The sequence below is a fragment of the Agelaius tricolor genome, unplaced genomic scaffold, assembly GCF_023055355.1.
Source record: "Agelaius tricolor isolate 1412-34295 unplaced genomic scaffold, bAgeTri1.0.p SCAF_20, whole genome shotgun sequence".
Taxonomy (NCBI): Eukaryota; Metazoa; Chordata; class Aves; order Passeriformes; family Icteridae; genus Agelaius; species Agelaius tricolor.
Window position 1 is genome coordinate 539,491 of NW_027269280.1, and position 19,199 is coordinate 558,689.

General features: G+C 49.3%; 1 protein-coding gene across 12 annotated transcripts in view; it reads left to right on the forward strand.

Moving 5' to 3' along the window:
* Nucleotides 1–19,199, forward strand: part of RIMBP2 (RIMS binding protein 2) — an 86,765-nt gene that overhangs the window by 30,697 nt on the left and 36,869 nt on the right. For 11 of the 12 annotated variants that reach the window (XR_011681891.1, XM_071444931.1, XM_071444932.1 and 8 more), the window contains 4 exons: nt 9,481–9,570; nt 9,890–10,012; nt 12,832–12,936; nt 17,258–17,308. Coding sequence is in view for 10 of the 12 variants with exons in the window: in XM_071444931.1 (XP_071301032.1) it covers nt 12,835–12,936; nt 17,258–17,308 (153 nt within the window). In the remaining 2 variants the exon portion in view is untranslated. Of the gene's footprint in view, nt 1–9,480; nt 9,571–9,889; nt 10,013–12,831; nt 12,937–13,143; nt 13,163–17,257; nt 17,309–19,199 lie in introns of those variants that run through there. The other variant, XM_071444933.1, reaches the window with a different exon arrangement.

Below are 19,199 nucleotides of genomic sequence, written 5' to 3' on the forward strand. Positions count from 1 at the left end.
TGCTGTAAAGGGGAGGCAGAAGGGAAAAGAAATGATCTTTTGTTTAAATATCACTTTTGGCCTTCACAAGTTGTTCCAGAGCAAATCTTTTCTTTGAGAATTGGCTAAAAATAGACAGGAAGAATAATCCTCTGAGCTGTGATAAGTATCATCATCAGAAATCAATCTTAGAAATAATTTCCACCATTAAATGTAGCGTAAATTGAGGGAGAAGAAAATGGGATTAAATCAGGCATGGGGGAGAAAGCCTGCAACAACTTTTTTGTGGAATTCAATTTAGTGTTAATTTGCTGGGAGCTCAGAAAATAGAACAACAGCAAGGCACTAATGGAAGGAAAAGATTGGCTAATGAGGGATACACAGACCGAGGAGAGAGTCAAACCCCTCTCATTGCTGCTGTGCTGAAGGGCAAATTCAGGGCTGGATCCTGCACTGGGAGCTCAGAGCATCCCAGGGAGGCAGAGACAGGCTTTGGGTTTGCTGTGATTGTGTTGCACTGCAGGATTGCTGCTGCCTGTGCTGGGGGCTGCAAGGGCAGGTGCCAGCAGGCTTGGCACAGTTACAGCAGGTTTGGCACAGTTACAGCAGGTTTGGCACACTTACAGCAGGTTTGGCACACTTGCAGCAGGTTTGGCACACTTGCAGCAGGTTTGGCACAGTTACAGCAGGTTTGGCACAGTTACAGCAGGTTTGGCACAGTTACAGCAGGTTTGGTACAGTTGCAGCAGGTTTGGTACAGTTGCAGCAGGTTTGGTACAGTTACAGCAGGTTTGGTACAGTTACAGCAGGTTTGGTACAGTTGCAGCAGGTTTGGCACAGTTACAGCAGGTTTGGCACACTTGCAGCAGGTTTGGCACACTTGCAGCAGGTTTGGCACACTTGCAGCAGGTTTGGCACACTTGCAGCAGGTTTGGCACAGTTACAGCAGGTTTGGTACAGTTACAGCAGGTCTGGTACACTTGCAGCAGGTTTTGCACATTTACATCAGATTCTGCACACTTGCAGCAGGTTTGGCACACTTGCAGCAGGTTTGGCACAGTTACAGCAGGTTTGGTACAGTTACAGCAGGTTTGGCACACTTGCAGCAGGTTTGGCACAGTTACAGCAGGTTTGGCACAGTTACAGCAGGTCTGGCACAGTTACAGCAGGTCTGGCACATTTACATCAGATTCTGCACACTTGCAGCAGGTTTGGCACACTTGCAGCAGGTTTGGCACAGTTACAGCAGGTTTGGCACACTTGCAGCAGGTTTGGCACACTTGCAGCAGGTTTGGCACACTTGCAGCAGGTTTTGCACGCTTATAGCAGGCTTAGCACGTTTTCAGGAGGTTTTGCACATTTACATCAGATTCTGCACACTTGCAGCAGGTCAGGCCCAGGCAGGGCTGGGAAATGCCCTCAGGGCTGGGGGCTCCTGCAGGGTGGGTTTGGAGCTCTCAGCTGGGTGTGCTGGGCAGGCAGTGGGGATGTTGGAGCAGCACTCCTGGCGCTGGGAATGTTCTGCACTGGGACATTCAGGAGGAATTCAGGGATATTCAGGAGGAATTCCAGTCTCTCCTGGGCTGTTTTCCCTATTTCCCTATTGCTGGAATCTCCTCTGCAGGCAGGGGTCATTCTTCAGCAGAGAGCTGGAAAAAAGAATCAACGGGGTGAAATTCATGTTCTAGAAAACTTCATAAAGGTGCAGCCATCTGGGGCTATCTTTAATTTCCACTCTCATCCCTCCTTTTGCTGATAGCTGCGTTGGGGAAATTGGGGGAGGCTCAGTTTCATTTCAGTGTCAGGCTGGGAGATTTCATCTCCCTCTCCTGAGGAGAGAGAAGGCTTTGGAATAATTTCTTTGCCATCCTCCATCCCAGACCTTCCAGATGCACACAGACCTATTGTCGGGTTATTTTTCCTGAGCTTCCCTGATAGCATCATATGAGCACACAACTCAATGATTTCTTCATGTGCCTGGAAACGTTGCCTAATTGCAAAATCTTTGTTCATAATGGGAGATAAACTGATCATCCCCTTTCATTACCCCTCTGTCTCAGCCCACTGAGAACCAGAAGCATCTCTTAAATTTGTTATCTGGTAATTTTTAACCCAAACTAATTTCTTCTGGCTTTATTAAAACTAATTAGTTTGCTTGAGGACTGAAGATCTCTCAGCATTCCTTGGAACAAATAAATATATCATGAGAAAACATAAGCAACAATGGGAAAATTCGTTCAATAGGAATAGAAAATCTAAGTTAATGGAATTCATAATAAGTAGAAATACAGTTCACAGTGTCTGGACTCAAGTGTCTGAAGTGCTGGAAATTTTTTGTGTAGTTTTCAAACCTTCTCCAAGGTTTTGCTTTGCACAGAGAATTGCAATTACCTTGTGAGAGATCCATTCTTTCTTCATGAGCAGATGTTCTGCGGTGGGTTTGGGTTTACCTGATGGCTGGGAGAGCCCAGAAGTGGTGCTGGAGGCGTCTGGGATGGCTCAGGAGGTGCTGTACAAAGGTGACACCTGAGGCTTATTTCAGTCAGGTACAGTGGTTCTTGTTCAGTTCTGATAAGCAGCAATTTTAAATAGAGAATAGAGGAGATTCTTTGTGCTTGGTGTTTTTCAGAATTCCTTTCTTTTTCTTTTCTCCTCTCCCCGCAGCCTTTCCTGAGAACTTCCAGAGCTTTTCATTCACAGCTGCCTCCAGAGTTGGTTTTTATGAAATGAAAGGATTAGAAATGACGAGGCCCAAGGCCAAGTGCCATTAGCACTGGGGTGAATTTCTGGAACCCCGTTCAGCAGCAGGAGTGTCCAGCGTTCAGCACTGTGGAGTGCTGTGTTCTGGGAGCGGTTTTGGTCCTGCCCAGGGTCTCAGACCTCTCCCTGCTGGGCTCCTTGTCCCTGCCCAGCTGTGGGTGGCTTGGGGTGGTTTCTCCTTTGTTTATTTTCCATCAGTTCACAGATCAGGGCTGTTCTGCACCACGATTCCTCCCTCTCCGTCTCTCTCCTCTGGCACAGTCGCCTGTTTGTGCAGAAATGGGCCCTGTGCTCTCGTCCCTGCTTGCCCTGAAGGGCTTCAGGAGCTGCTCTGGGTTTGTTTGTATCTGAAACAGAAAACTTTGGGTAAATATCAGGGGCAATGTTTATCTTTCCTTAGAGAACATGCAGGGAAAGCACTGGTTCAGAATACTTTGCTTTTCTCCTAGATTTGTTCAGTGTTTCCGTGTACCTCCTTAGCTCAGCAGAAGGTGAAGAATGGATTGTGCAGTCTGACTTGAAGGCTGTAATATGATCTGTTCTGAAAGCAGGGTTTCTGGAGCATGAAGAGCTGTTTTTGAATGATGCTTCTGGCACCTAATCCTTCAAATTATTCAGCATATTTTTCTCCTGTCTGTCTCGAAATGAAAAATTATCTTCTGTTTTCAAGTCACTCATAACTTCTAAAAATTGGGCTTAACTTTTCATAGAGATTTCCAAACTTATGCAGTATATTGATATAAGTTCCTGCCTAATAAAATTACTCTGAGACAGCTGAAGAATTGCTGATGTCACCAGAGTTCACAGGAGGGTCTTTAGCATTTGCATCTCTGCATTTCTCACCTAAGATCTGCCAGTCTTTGGGGAAAACACGGAGCCTTTTGAGCTGTGGTTGATGTTATGCTCAGGTTCAGTACATTTCATCCTTTTCCAGCGCCACGAGTGAATTTTTCACCTGCTGGGGCACGGTGTTCCCATGGCAACAGCTGATCTTGTTTGCTGCTCTCTGCTCTCCGTGCATGACGAGCAGGAAAAGCTTTTTGAGAAGCGTTCGTGGGAGCCAGTCTGGCTAATTGCATTGCAGGGATCAGTAAAGCAGATCCAGACAGGGCTCCCTCTGTTTCCAGAGGGGAATCAATCAATCAATCAATAAATAAATGTGTGCTGTGGGGAGCAGCAGCAGCGTGGGCACTGGTAAATGGGAGATGGAGAGGCTGGACAGGACAGGCTGGGCTGGGGCAGCAGAGAGGGACCCGGGCTGGGGGCACCTCTGGGGACATCCCAGCTCCCAGGGCTGCTCATCCATGCCCTGCCTGTGTTAGGGAAATGCCTCAGTTATCTCTTCACCATTTTCGTGTTTAAAAGAGTTGAGAGGATCCTGTCATGGTTATACTGTGTGCCAGAGGTGAGCCAACGTCAGGTGGAGAAGTGAAGAGACTGAAAACAAGACAGAGAGGTGAAAACCAGGTGAGGAGAAAAAAGTGAAGTGAAAAAAGGTGAGGAGGATAAGGGGGAGGCTGTGATGGGCAGCTCTGAGTGATGGCTGTGCCCTGAGCAGCAGCAAATCAGAGGTGGCTCCACGTGGTCCTGCAAGAGGGGAACCTGCCAGAGGCTCAGGTGAGCCTGGGGTTTCACCTGAGCTTCAGAGGGACAGGCAGAGCACTGTAAATGGAGTGAGCTGGTGAGCAAGGCTGCTCACTGCAGGGTCTGTTGGAACAGAAAAGCACAGGAGGGAATTGTTGTGCAGGGAAACGAGCTGGTGTGCAAGGCTGCTCACTGCAGGGTCTGTTGGAACAGAAAAGCACAGGAGGGAATTGTTGTGCAGGGAAACGAGCTGGTGTGCAAGGCTGCTCACTGCAGGGTTTGTTGGAATAGAAAAGCACAGGAGGGAATTGTTGTGCAGGGCAATGAGCTGGTGTGCAAGGCTGCTCACTGCAGGGTTTGTTGGAATAGAAAAGCACAGGAGGGAATTGTTGTGCAGGGAAACGAGCTGGTGTGCAAGGCTGGTCACCTGCAGGGTCTGTTGGAACAGAAAAGCACAGGCAGGAGTTGTTGTGCAGGGAAACGAGCTGGTGTGCAAGGCTGCTCACTGCAGGGTTTGTTGGAACAGAAAAGCACAGGCAGGAGTTGTTGTGCAGGGAAACGAGCTGGTGAGCAAGGCTGCTCACTGCAGGGTCTGTTGGAACAGAAAAGCACAGGAGGGAATTGTTGTGCAGGGCAATGAGCTGGTGTGCAAGGCTGCTCACTGCAGGGTTTGTTGGAACAGAAAAGCACAGGAGGGAATTGTTGTGCAGGGAAATGAGCTGGTGAGCAAGGCTGGTCACTGCAGGGTCTGTTGGAACAGAAAAGCACAGGAGGGAATTGTTGTGCAGGGCAATGAGCTGGTGTGCAAGGCTGCTCACTGCAGGGTTTGTTGGAACAGAAAAGCACAGGAGGGAATTGTTGTGCAGGGAAATGAGCTGGTGAGCAAGGCTGCTCACTGCAGGGTCTGCTGGAACAGAAAAGCACAGGCAGGAGTTGTTGTGCAGTGTCAGTGCAATGAGCTGGTGTGCAAGGCTGCTCACTGCAGGGCTTGGTGGGAGTGAAAAGCAGCAGGAAGGAATTGTTGTCAATGGTGTGAAAAACACCAATCACTTGTTTTTAAAATGTTAAAAGTTTAATAGTAATAAAATTATTATAGAAATAGTAATACAATTAGAGTAATAATAATGTGGACAATTGGGATAAGGACAATATGAGACAATACAAAGAGTTATGGACCGTCCTGGTACCTTTTTCTGGGCAAAATAAGCCTGAAAAAGGCCCCACGTTAACAGAGGATTAACCCTTAAGAGCAACAGCCTGTTGCATATTCACACACCTCATCCATGATGCATAAATTCCACTCAAACACAGGATTCTGGCTGGGCAGGGTCAGCTGCTTCCTCTGAATGCTGACGGTGTTGTCATGGCTGAGGAGATGGGAAGAGCTTGATAAGAGGGCAATGAATTCTCTTTCTCTGAAAGATTCAGGTGTCCTGTGGCTGCTGTCTCACTGCGAGTCCTCTCTTTAGAAAAAGTATCCTACACAGCATAGTTTCTATTTTAACATTGTGTTATAACCTAAAACTGTATTTAACACACTACTTAAGAGAATTAATACAGCATTACCTTCTAACACAACACATATAACATTCATTTGAATATTTGCAAAAAGCCAATCATGAAATACTCATTTTTCACAATGGAACGAGCTGGTGTGCACGGCTGGTCACCTGCAGGGTTTTTTACAATGGAAATGCAGCGGGGTGGAATTGTTGTGTTTCCTCCCCAGGATCTGCTGTGTGCTGCAGGACTTCCCAAGGCCAAGAATCTTCTCAGTTCCTGAGTCCCTTTTTTAGCAGTGCTTTTTAAGAAGTGCTATTTTTGTGTGGTGTTTCTTGTGCTAAATTCAGCCTGCTGATTAGAGGGGTAAAGCTGCATTTGTTTTCCTTTGTTAGAACAGTATCATTTGCACGGAAAAGTTCCTATTTTTAAAACTGAGCAAATCCAATTGTGAAGTGATTTTATGTAAAATGCAAGTGTTTCTGAGCAGCTCTTCCCTTACCTTCAGAGTGGCAGTGGGAAACGCTCACGTTGTTAGTTTCTCTGCAGGAATTCATTCATTTTTAAGTGCTAACCTCAGGAAATGTCCAACTGCTTGCCTGTGCTGCTTGCTAACATGTGCTTCACCATGGCAGTTGAGAGGGAGCATCAAATGGAAATAGTAAAACACCTAAAACCAGTAAGACTGTCTTGTTTATTTCTCACTGTATGCAGTAGCTTTCCAGGAAATGTCATTTATTGTAAGAGAACTGGCTGGCTGTGGCAGGCAGGGCTGCACAGCCCTGTCCCTGTGCTGGGACAGGAGGGGACAGACGGGTGTCAGACAGACGGACAGACAGGAGGGTGGCACAGCTGGGCAGGGACAGACAGACGGACAGGAGAGTGGCACAGCCTGGGCAGGGACAGACAGACAGGAGGGTGGCACAGCCTGGGCAGCAGCAGCAGCTCTGCTTTTTCTCCTTTTTTCTCTGCTTTTTCTCCCTTTTTCTCTGCTTTTTCTCCTTTTTTCTCTGCTTTTTCTCCTTTTTTCTCTGCTTTTTCTCCTTTTTTTTCCTCTGCTTTTTCTCCCTTTTTTCTCCCTTTTCTCCCTTTTTTTCTCTGCCTTTTCTCCCTTCTTTCTCTCCTTTTTTCCCTTTTGTGCCTTTGCTGCCTGCCCAGGTTCCTCCCTGCCCAGTGCCCTGTGGGTGCAGCTGTGCAGGGCAGGCTGCATTTACTGCACTGTGCAGAGCCGGGGTCCCTCCGTGCACAGCTGAGCTCACAGGGCTTTGGGAGCAGGATTTTGTGCCCCAGCCCAGCTCTGGCTGCACAGCTGAGCTCACAGGGCTTTGGGAGCAGGATTTTGTGCCCCAGCCCAGCTCTGGCTGCACAGCTGAGCTCACAGGGCTTTGGGAGCAGGATTTTGTGCCCCAGCCCAGCTCTGGCTGCACAGCTGAGCTCACAGGGCTTTGGGAGCAGGATTTTGTGCCCCAGCCGGGCTGTGGGCCGTGGCAGGGGCTGCAGCTGTGCCGCTGAGGCTGAGTCAGCTTTGCTTTGCTTTTCAAATGCAGCCCTTGGAAGAAACAGAAAATGAGCTGGAGGTGCTGAGCCTGACCTTTGAAGTGAGTCATTTACAGGGCCAAGATACGTGGGAAAAGATCCGAAGGTTCTTCCTTTCCTCTCTGGGTGCCTGCTGGTTTTCCCGTTTCTCCTGGCTGGATTCTGTCCTGCATCGCCCAGCCCAGAGCCCTCCCAGGGGATCAGAGCCACTGAGCTCAGTGCAGCCCTGCCAGGCTGCGGGCAGCAGAGACCCTCAGAAAAGGGGCTGCAGATAAATGAACAGGGTACAAGGGTTTTTAAACAAAAATAATTGATGGATGAGCAAACTAGCACACAGGGCAACAGATGCCTTTCTGCAGGCAGTGCAGAGCCTTGTTACCCAGTCACTGGTGTCAGACTGCATTAAATCTACCAAAGCATCCTCCTGCTGGGAATTCTTTAGCCAGTCCTCACATCCAGAGGAGGATTTTTACTTTTGCTCTGTTGTGAGCACACATTTGTGCCTTCATTTCTGCACTTTCAAAGGTGCAACTTAGATATGAGGTAATAACGCAGTTTATTTTTGATGTCTCACGTTTAATTTTCCACAGCTGTTTGTTTATGAATTGTCTCATGCTCTGTGAAGTTTGTGCTGATGTGTGAGTCTTTAAATCTGTGCAGGCTCTGGCACCCCAAAGACCCCAAAGACCAGCCCTGTGCTGCCCTGCTGTTGTGGGCTCGGTGCTGCTGCCAGGCACAGGAGATGGAGAAATGCTTCATTTGCTCAAATCCAGGAGGGAGCGGGGAGATGGGGCTGTCAGGAGGCACCTGTCCCTCTGGGAACGGGCTGGGAGCTCTCCAGCACCCCCAGCTCCCACTGCCAGCCATGTTCTGTGCTGTGGAACATCCTGTGCCCACCCTGGTCAGCTGGTGTGGCCATTCCTGGGCACCTCCTGGCTGCAGCGCTTGGGAAAGTGGAAATTCCTTGGTTTGGAGAAAGCCCTGCTCAGTACCAGCTCAGCCATGGTGTGCCCTGATCTCTGTGCTCACCCTGAAGCCAAGCACAGGCTGTCCCACCTGCTGGGAAGCAGAGTCTCTCACAGGACATTGCCCGAGTTCACCTCTCTGTCCCATGGGCAGATTGCTTGTTGAGTGCAGGGTGGCTCTGGGGCAGCTGGCATTAACTTCTGTCTTTTTTCATTGAAGATTTATATTGGACTGATCTGGGAAGCATTGAGGCAGGTTTAGTTCAGGGAGGAGTCACTGGGTTAGACAGAAAGTCACCGACTGCAGTGATGGGAAAACATCCTGGGCAAAATGCAGGGGAGATCACAGGGGCTGTTTTGGGGCTGTCTCACAGCCTGAAATCAGGGGTGTTTCTCAGGGGCTGTTTCACAGGGGGTATCTCACAGGGCTGTTTCAGTGGGTGTTTCACTGGGTGTTTCACTGGGTGTTTCAGGGGTGTTTCACAGGGGTGTTTCTCAGGGGCTGTTTCACGGGGTGTATCTCACAGGGCTGTTTCACTGGGTGTTTCACTGGGTGTTTCACTGGGTGTTTCAGGGCTGTTTCACAGGGGGTATCTCACAGGGCTGTTTCACTGGGTGTTTCACTGGGTGTTTCAGGGCTGTTTCACAGCCTGAACTCAGGGGCTGTTTCTGGGGCTCCCCTGGGCAGGGTTGTGCCTTCCTTGGGCACAGGTGCCCAGGGCTGATCCCCAGCCCCTCCTGGGCTCAGGGCTCCCTGCTGCCCACACCCCCCTCCAGGAACACCCAGGAACCCACACTGCTGGGATTCCTGCCCTGACAGTAATTATCACCTGGATCACCTCCAGAACTCACAGCCCAGGGAGGGAACTTGGCTGCAGTTTCAAGACTTTGGCTCAGTTTCTGGCTTTTGCCACCTGTTATTGCTCCAGAACCTTTGAGTCACTCATTCTTTGTCCTTTAATGCTTTTTCTCTGAGCAAGCAATACAAATATTTCAAGTTGACATTTATCTGTCACTTCCAAACACACTGAGGATACACAAATACATCCTCTCCTTACTGCAGGGGTTTCAAGTGGGAATCCTGGGGCTGTGACAGGAGGGTGTGACAGGAGGGTGTGACACTGAGCTGAGGTGACACGCTTTGTTTCTGTTCCAGGAGCAGGAGCTGAAGGATGCTGGGCGGGAGGAGAACTGCCTGAGCCTGCAGCATGCCAGCGTGTGCCCCTGGGCGCTGCAGCACGGCCAGGTAACACACAGCTGTGCCCAGCTGTGCCCAGCTGTGCCCCTGGCACTGCAGCACGGCCCAGGTGTGCCCAGGTGTGCCCCTGCAGTTTGGCCATGACCCTTTTTGTGTTGCAATAATTCCCTGCAGTTTGGCAATAATTCCCTGCAGTTTGGCCATAATTCCCTGCAGCTTGGCCATGGCCTGTTTGTGTTTGCAGTAATTCCCTGCAGCTTGGCCATGACCTGTTTGTGTTTGCAGTAATTCCCTGCAGTTTGGCCATGACCTGTTTGTGTTTGCAGTAATTCCCTGCAGTTTGGCCATGACCTGTTTGTTCTCCCAGGTACAATCAGACTATGACCACCTTCGGGAAACCCTGCTCAGAGTGACCAAAGGACGAGATTTGGCTGTGGGGGGAGAACACCAGCTCCAAGCCAAGCTGGAGAACCTAGAGCAGGTCCTAAAGGTGAGTGTAACCCCAAATCCCATCAGTGCATCCTTCCCCTGCTCCCCATGGTCCCTGGTGCTCAGCACTGCACTGGATGCCCCTCTCAGTTTGGGTCAGGGTGGGAAATGAGGATCCCAGGCACTGGCAGGGTCTCAGACAGCACAGGGGCACCCAGAGCCCTTTATCTGCCATTTATCAGCACTTGCATCAACACTGCACCGCAGTTACTTCAGCCAAAATGAGCAAGGGAGGATGAGAGCATGAAAACCTGCCCAGATGTTTCACTCCAGAGAGCTGTGTCTGCCACTCCAGCTGGCTGCAAACATTCCTGTGGCCTCTGCATTCTGCAGCTCTTCGGGAGCTCTCCTTTGCTGAGGGGGAATCCTCTGGTGGGTGCAGAGATCCTGGCTGCTCCTGGCCAGAGTTCAGAGCTGTTCTCCCCAGGGAGCTGCAGAGCCCCAGAGCTCCCTTGAGCCCTGAGCCATGCCCAGGGGTGCACCCCTGGTGTTTCAGGAGTGTCCTCAGGAGTCAGTGCTCAGCAGAAATGTTCTGTGGTAGCTTGTGTGAAACAGGGAGAGCTCAGCAGTGTCAAAATACGCTGTACCAATCTGAGACTAACCTCGATGGAGTGAAATGCGAGTTTCTTCCTGATAATTTAAATCATGAGGAAGAACCGTTGGTAAAATGGGTGATGTTCATTCGGGTGAGATGAGAATCAGAGCCAAGAGTTCTTCTTGGTTGGTATAAAACACTGAGAGCAGACATTCCCTGTGCACTTCTGCACAGTATGCAGTGCAGAAATGGCCACAGGCAAACATCAAATCCTCCCAAAATTCCCAGGAAACAAACCATGGCTGAGGGTGAGAACTTACAACGTGGGAAATGTTGTTGTTGTTTATAACCAGACAAAAGGTGAATAAATCCCAAGCAGAGGCCAAATTCTGCCTCTTTTGCAGACATGTGCAGGCTGAGGGTTCAGCCCCCGGCTGTGGGCAGCGTGCAGGGAACAGCAGCTCACTGCAGCCTAGAAATGAGCTTGATACAGCTCTCTCCTGCAGACAATAAGAGATATTTTGGGCTGTTCTCTCCCATTTTCTCCATGCATTTGTTTTGCCAAGTGCTGATTTCTCACAGGTTTGTGTGCAATAACTCAGTGCTGCAGATAAGGCATTGTGCCTCTGCTCAGACACTATTGTGGGAATAGTATGTAATTTGGAAAATAAAAATCTTTAATACCAGGTTCACCAGGGAGGAGATCAGAATCTAGAAAGAGATCTTTCTTAACTCCCATTTAATATGAGGGTGTTTGAAAGCTACAGGGATGCTGGGGAGTAATATGAACCTGTAATGAGAAAGATTTCTATCTGCAGAGGGTGTCCTGGCACTGTGCAGCCTGTGCTCCCCCAGGAGCCTTGCCCACATTGCTGAGAGTCATTGGCATCCAACACTCCCCACAACTTCTGGGAGTTTGGGCTGCTGGCAAGGAGGAAAGTTTGAAAGAAAGTCTCACAGATATGGGTGCTTATAGGGATGGAAGCAAGTTTTGATATAGAAGAAAAGAATTGCTGAGCCAGTCTCACTGGATAACCAAGGAGGCAAAAAGTGTGTGAGTTAGAAGGGGCTTTTATGGCTTAGAGCAAAGGATAAACCCACCCCAAACAAGAAGATGTTTTTACCAAGCAGGAAGAGAGCACAGGCAAACAAGGCAGCAAATGTGGCAAGTAGAAAAAAGGTCTCAGAATTTTCCCCTGCAAGAAAACTGAAAAACAACTTCTAGCTTAAACTGTAATGTACTGACTGTTAGTGATTGGAGAACAGTAACATGAATATGGTAATTACAGCATTTATGATAGGCTATAGGTAATAGTTAAGGTGTAGATTGGTTCTACTGTATTAAGATGCTCAGCAAAGAAAAGTCTAGAATGCATTGTAACAAAAAGTAAAATATATCATGCACTGTAACCAAAAGTAAAATATATCATGCATTGTAACCAAAACCAAAGGGTGTCCAGGCCTGCCTGCAGCTGGAGCTGACAGCTGTGGGCACAGCTCTGTCACCCACACCCCTGGACTGTTGGAATGTCTTGGATACAATAAACTGCATTTGGAGAGCTGCCTGGAGCCCCACATCCCTCATTTTGGCTCTTACAGTGTGGTCCCTTTTGTCCAAGCCCACCTGGTCAGCTCTGTTCTGTCTCACTTTCTGCAGACCAGAGGCAGAGATCAGCCAGGCTGCTCCTTTGGGTCAGCACTGGCAAAGCCAGGCACAGCAGCACTCTGGATAAAGGGGAATTGGGGAGGGGATGTTTGTCCAGGCTCCAGTTTGTCAGCACAATGCTCCCTAAAATGTGTGCCTGGGTGGGATGGCTCCTGCTCACTGGGCACCTTGGCAGGGGCACAGCCTTGGTCCTGGCAGGGGCACAGTGTCACAGCCTGGGTCCTGGCAGGGGCACAGTGTCAGAGCCTTGGTCCTGACAGTGTCAGCCCTGGGTCCTGGCAGTGTCAGAGCATGGCAGTGTCATGGATTTGGGTCCTGGCAGTGTCAGAGCATGGCAGTGTCATGGATTTGGGTCCTGGCAGGGCTGATGTCCACGTGCCTGAGTTCCCTGACCAAAGCCCAGCCCCTCCAGGTTTCCTGCTGCCTCTCAGGTGCCAGGCAGGTGTGTGTGGGCAGCAGTGCACCCCTGGCCTGGCAGCCCGTGTGGCTGCAGCTGGGGCTGTCCCTGAGGGCTGTCCCTGTGGGCTGTCCCCGAGGGCTGTCCCTGGGGACTGTCCCCTCCTCCTCCTCCTCCTCCTCCTCCTCCTCCTCCTCCTCCTCCTCCTCCTCCTCCTCACAGCACATGCGAGAGGCTGCGGAGCGGCGGCAACAGCTGGAGCTGGAGCATGAGCAAGCACTGGCTGTCCTCAACGCCAAACAGCAGGAGATTGAGCTGCTGCAGAAGGTACGGGGATGGGAGGGGATGGGATGGGATGGGATGGGATGGGGCAGGGACAGGGATGGAGCAGGAGATTGAGCTGCTGCAGAAGGTACGGGGATGGGAGGGGATGGGAGGGGATGGGACAGGGACAGGGACGGGGATGGGACAGGGACAGAGATGGGACAGAGATGGGACAGAGATGGGACAGAGATGGGATGGGACAGGGCAGGAGATTGAGCTGCTGCAGAAGGTACAGGGATGGGATGGGAGGGGATGGGATGGGATGGGACAGGGATGGGATGGGGTGGGAGGGGATGGGAGGGGATGGGATGGGACAGGGACAGGGACAGGGATGGGGACAGGCAGGAGATCAAGCTGCTGCAGAAGGTACCAGGATGGGACAGGGATGGGGATGGGACAGGGACAGGCAGGTGGGAGCAGGAGCTGCAGGGACAGGGGTCCCTGGTGGGATCCCCTGCACTGGAGGCACTCCCAGGAGATGCTCCCTGCCCTGGGGTGTTCCAGGCCCTGGAACAAGAGGGTGCCCTGTGTTCCTCCCTGGAGCCCACTGGGGCTGAGCTTTTCTGTTCCCACGGGGACAGCAGGGGCACGATCCCATGGGCTTCCTTTGCATTTCCATTGCTCCCCTCCGTGTTTGGCTTGGTAGCACTTGTGCATTCCTTAACAGTCACAAAGGAGCCCAGTTCTCATCCCCTGACACTCCCAACCCGAGGTCTGTGCCGTTTCCAGTGTGCTGGTGGTGCTCTCACTGACACATCCATGGTTGCTGGGATTTCTTTGGCCTCCTCCCCCAGCCATGCAATTCTTGCTGCCTCTCCCCAGTAAATCAGGAAAAAGGAAGTCTTGTCAAGGTCCTGGCACATCACAGTTATTTTCCTTTTCAAGGATGTGTCAGGTTTGTGTGGCAGGGGCTTGGTGTGCAGCCAGCACCAGCCCTGCTCAGAAACTGAACAGTTCCTTAAACACCTCACTTCAAGGGCATTCTCTAATTCACAAATCACTTCAAGACTTCTTTTTTTTCACACTGCAATTTCTCAGTATTCATTATAATACAAAAACCATGATGCTGAGTTTCAGTTTTGCCAAAGTCACTTAAAGATCCATTTGTATCAGTGCTAATGTTGATTTTTCCAATTGCTGGACTAGATTAAAACACAAATAATGCTGCTAATGATAATTTGGTAGAGAATTGGCAAGGAGGGACCTTCTCAGCAGAATAAAAGATGCATCTAATATAGATGCTTGAAATAGAATGCTGTAGTTGACCAAATGAAATCTTCCAGTTAATTTTCTTTTAGTCTTTCTCAATAAGTGTACTTAGGCACACTGCAAAATGCCATTTCTAGTTATATTCAGCTGTTATTATTAGAACTGCCTCATACATTTTGGACTTAAATTTCCTGGCAAAGGAAAGAAATCAAAGGAAGATACAGCATTTCTTGCTAATTTTTGTTACATTCTCCTAATAAATCCTGCTTTGGACTGGCAGCACAAATCTGTGTGCTCCTCTTTGAGCTGCACTGACAGGCACCAGGCACAGCCCAGGCTGAGCTGGATCTGCTGTTCCACCCAGTGCAACAAGCTCAAGATAAATATTTGAAATGAATCTGTTATCTAAGGAGCTGAAACACATCACTGCCAGCTTCAACAGGGGCTGCTGCTCACACTTCACCCAGGGCTGGCCTCCCAATGGACCCAGGATGTGCTAAATTCTTCCTTCCCTTTTGGTTTGGTTTGTTTGGAGGTGTCTTTACTGTAGGAAGTGTTTCCAGAGGGCACTGGGGGGCCTGGGCAGTGAGGGTGGCATTTCTCAGCACACCTGGGTACCTTTTAGAGGCTGATGAGGCACCAGACTGCACCTCAGAGCAGAGCCACTCCTGCTACAGCCCCTGCCTCTGCTGCCACACTCTGAATGGAAATAAAACTCCATTCTGTGTTTAAGACCTGCACAGGCTGATCACATTCTCAGCCCAGAGGGAAGAACACAATGTTGTTTGTGCTGATGGGGGCTCAGCCTTTCTCTTGAAGCAAACCCTAAGGCAGGGCAGTGTGATGGTGAGGAGAGAGAACTCTTGGTGCAGGCTGTGTCATCATCCACCAGAGCTCAGCTTTATTGAATGTGTCCTGAGGGGTGCTCCAGGCCCTCTGGCACCGCTGGCACAGCTGGCACCACTGGCACTGCTGGCACCTCGTCCCTTGTCAGCAGAGGCACTGCAGGGCAGGGCAGGGGCCTCTGGGCTTGGGCTGTGCTTGGGGTTGTGGCTTTGGGGTTGAGGGTTTGCGGTTGTGGCTTTGGTCTGTAATTTCAGTCTGTGGTTTTGGTCTGTGGGTTTGGGTTTGTGGATGTGCAGTTGTGGGTTTGGTCTGTGGTTTTGGTCTGTGGGTTTGGGTTTCTGGATTTGGGTCTGTGTTTTTTGTCTGTGTTTTTTGTCTGTGGGTTTGGGTTTGTGGTTTGGTCTGTGGATTTGGGTTTGTGGGTTTGGTCTGTGGGTTTGGGTTTGAGGGTTTGGGTTTCTAGATTTGTGTTTGTGGATTTGGGGTTGAGGATTTGTGTTTGTGGGTTTGTGTTTCTGGATTTGTGTTTGTGGGTTTGTGTTTGTGGGTTTGGGTTTGTGGGTTTGTGTTTGTGGATCTGGGTTTGAGGGTTTGTGTTTGTGGATTTGGGTTTGTGGTTTGGTCTATGGATCTGGGTTTGTGGGTTTGTGTTTCTGGATCTGGGTTTGTGGATTTGGGTTTGTGGGTTTGTGTTTGTGGATTTGTGTTTGTGGGTTTGGGTTTGTGGGTTTGTGTTTGTGGTTTGGTCTGTGGATTTGTGTTTGTGGGTTTGTGTTTCTGGGTCTGGGTCCATGGTTTGGTGGTGACTTTATGGCCTGACCCCGGTCCCCCTGAAGGGTTTGGGAGCCCTGAGCCTGCAGTTAAACAGAGCTGTGTCCATCTCTATGGAATCACACAGCCTGTGGGGTTTATCCTCCTCTCAACAGGAGGGTTCATGGCTTTTCTCTGGTGAGGAATGTGCAGAATGAATGACACTGTGGGTAACAAATCTGTGCTCATCTTGGGCCAGCTTCAATGAAGGACACAGGGAAAACTCAAATTGAAGTAAAATTAAGATAACCCAAGTTACTGAGTGCTATTCCTCTGGTTTTAAGGTTTGGACTTTTGCCAACCAAAATTTGATAACTGAACAAAATTCCCTTTCTGCCCTTACTTATTCCCTCTTTTTGTCTTTGACCCAGTTGATTGGCCCTGAAGTGTTGCTCTCCTCTTTAAACAGCCTGGCTGGTGGTTGCCTTTTTTTGTGAGCTGCTTGCTCTGGTGAAAAATCTGTTGCTCCATTGAAAGAATGAGTTTCATTTTTGTGCTGCCCTCTCCCAAATGCCCTGGGAGGGTTGAGCCCTGCAGTGTGCACAGCAAATTTGCATTTCAGCTGGGCTCAATCTGCATTTCAGCTGGGCTCAGGCTGCATTTCAGCTGGGCTCAGGCTGCATTTCAGCTGGGCTCACTCTGCATTTCAGCTGGGCTCACTCTGCATTTCAGCTGGGCTCAAGCTGCATTTCAGCTGGGCTCAAGCTGCATTCCAGCTGGGCTCACTCTGCATTTCAGCTGGGCTCAATCTGCATTTCAGCTGGGCTCAATCTGCATTTCAGCTGGGCTCAAGCTGCATTTCAGCTGGGCTCAATCTGCATTTCAGCTGGGCTCAATCTGCATTTCAGCTGGGCTCAATCTGCATTTCAGCTGGGCTCAAGCTGCATTTCAGCTGGGCTCAATCTGCATTTCAGCCGGGCTCAAGCTGCATTCCAGCCGGGCTCAAGCTGCATTTCAGCCGGGCTCAAGCTGCATTTCAGCCGGGCTCAAGCTGCATTTCAGCTGGGCTTGGGGGGCTCAGGGAGGGCTGGGGGTGGATGTGGCAGCCTGGGGAGCATCTGGTGCTGCTCCAGCACTGCAGATCCCCTGCCCTGAGACCCAGGCCCCAAAATGAACACCCCTGCCAGGCTGGAGTGGATGTGGGGTGTGTGTGGTGCTGCTCCAGCAGATCCCCCTGCCTTTAGAGCCAGTCCCCCAAAATGAACACCCCTGGGAGCCTGGAGAGCGTGTGGTGCTGCTCCAGCAGATCCCCTGCCCTGAGACCCAGGCCCCAAAATGAACACCCCTGGGAGCCTGGCAGTGCCCAGCAGAGCTGGCCCTGCTGCTGGCAGCTGGCTCAGGCTGAGCTGCTGCTGCTGCTGCTGCTGTGCTCACAGCAGACTGTGTGTGGCGTGACTCATTCCTTCTCCCTCTTCCTCCCTTTCCCTCTCTTGTCCTGTTTCCTCTCCCACAACCCCAGGCTCAGGTTGAAGCTAAGAAGGAACATGAAGGAGCAGTTCAGTTGCTAGAGGTAAGATCCCCTGGGCTCCCCTCTGAACAGGGTGATTTACAGAATCATCACTTGTGAGCATTTCAAGGAATATGTAGGCAAAGAGGGTTTTTTTTTTTTCCTCTTCTGCTATAATTGCATCCTTATAATTATAAGATTTATAATTCAGTTAGGAGAGCATTAGGCTGAGCTGTTGGAAGTGATGTATGTTTCTCTTTTGGTACCATTTTTTGTAAAATACTATTAAAGGGAGTGATGAGTGATGAGAACTTTGATTTATTAGGCTGGAAATACAGCAGCAAATACCAATCAGTTACCTAGGGTTCCTAATTAAATACTGTCTAATAAACATAAAGCAACGTGTCAAAGAAGCAGAAACTGTGAACCTAATGAAAGAACTGAGGTACTTCAGAAACCTTCAAAGGGTGTGCTGGAAAGAAAACACTTCATTTTCTGCCTGAGGAAAGGGCATTGCATGGTTCCAAGTGTTAATGTACATATCCTAAAGAACGTGCAAAATATGATAGATAATAGCACGTGCATTGGCAATATTTCATTTAGAAATTTTATCTAAAGCAATTTCCAGTCTTTTTACCTTCCTACAGAATTTCTGTATGTACTTGCTGGCTGTGCCTCAGTGAAAGGTGGATTATTCCTGGTGCATTGATCAACTTTAAAAAAAAATAAATTTAAGCAATTGTTCATTATTGTCTATAAAAGTTAATATTCCCACAGGGTGTGTTTTACTTGTAGGCTTTCATTAGCATCATTTAGATTCAGTTTGTTTTGGCTCCCAGACTATAAGCTGAAGTTTTTATTTAATGCCTGGTGCAAAGTGTTTGATACAGGAAAGCAGAAACAAGAAAGCAGGAGATTATTTAACCCCTCAAGCTGAGCACAATTCTGATTTAGCTGATTTGTCTGCAACCTCTGACTTGCATAACCCCAACCAGATTTCCAAAGCTTTTGCTTTTTATTGCCACCAGCACGTTATTTGTTAGCATTTTATTTTGTGTGCCTGTTGCAGTTTCAGATCATTTTATTTTGTGTGCCTGTTGCAGTTTCAGATTATTTTATTTTGTGTGCCTGTTGCAGTTTCAGATCATTTTATTTTGTGTGCCTGTTGCAGTTTCAGATCATTGTGTTTCGTGTGCAGTGTCAGATCAGCAGCAGTGTTGATTTCTGGAGTGCTGTTTGTGCTGATGCATGTTTTTACACGTGTAGCTGTTCTGAGAGACTGCTTTGAAATAGAAAGAAATTGCCCAGGACTGTTTTTATTTCTTGGCTTATTTCTCATCTCTTTGTTCCCTGTGTCTTGTTTGGGATTCGTTGCTTTGCCCTCACCCAGAACACCCTGGACAGCATGCAGGTATTTCAGGGCACCGATTCTCCCTTCCCTGTCCTGAACCCTGTACTCCTCCCTTGCATGGGAACCAGAGCCCTGCCTGGCCCTGCATGGACGTGTGCTGGACCCACTGCTATGCAAGCATGCTTTGCATTATTGCCTGCCTCCAGATCATCCAAACCAGGCCCTTTTTGTGCAAGGAACGGACCTGGGTGTGCTTTAGCCAGAGCTCATCCTGGTTTGCAGCCAGTTCCTCACCAGCAGGAAGGGTTTGGTGCTTTCCTCAAGGCTGTGACCTTGTGCATTTTGTCTGAATTCAGACTGTTCCTTGCTAATGCAGGGGCTGTTTTATGTGAAACTTGCACCTGAGGCTGATCTGGATTCAGATTGTTTCAGATTGTTTTTTGCTAATGCAGGGAACAGTTCAGTTTTGGGTGATATTTGCCCCTGAGGCTGATCTGAATCCAGATTGTTTCAGATTGTTCCTTGCTAATGCAAGGACTGTTTTGGGTGATATTTGCTCCTGAGGCTGATCTGAATTCAGATTGTTTGTCTTGTGGATTTTGT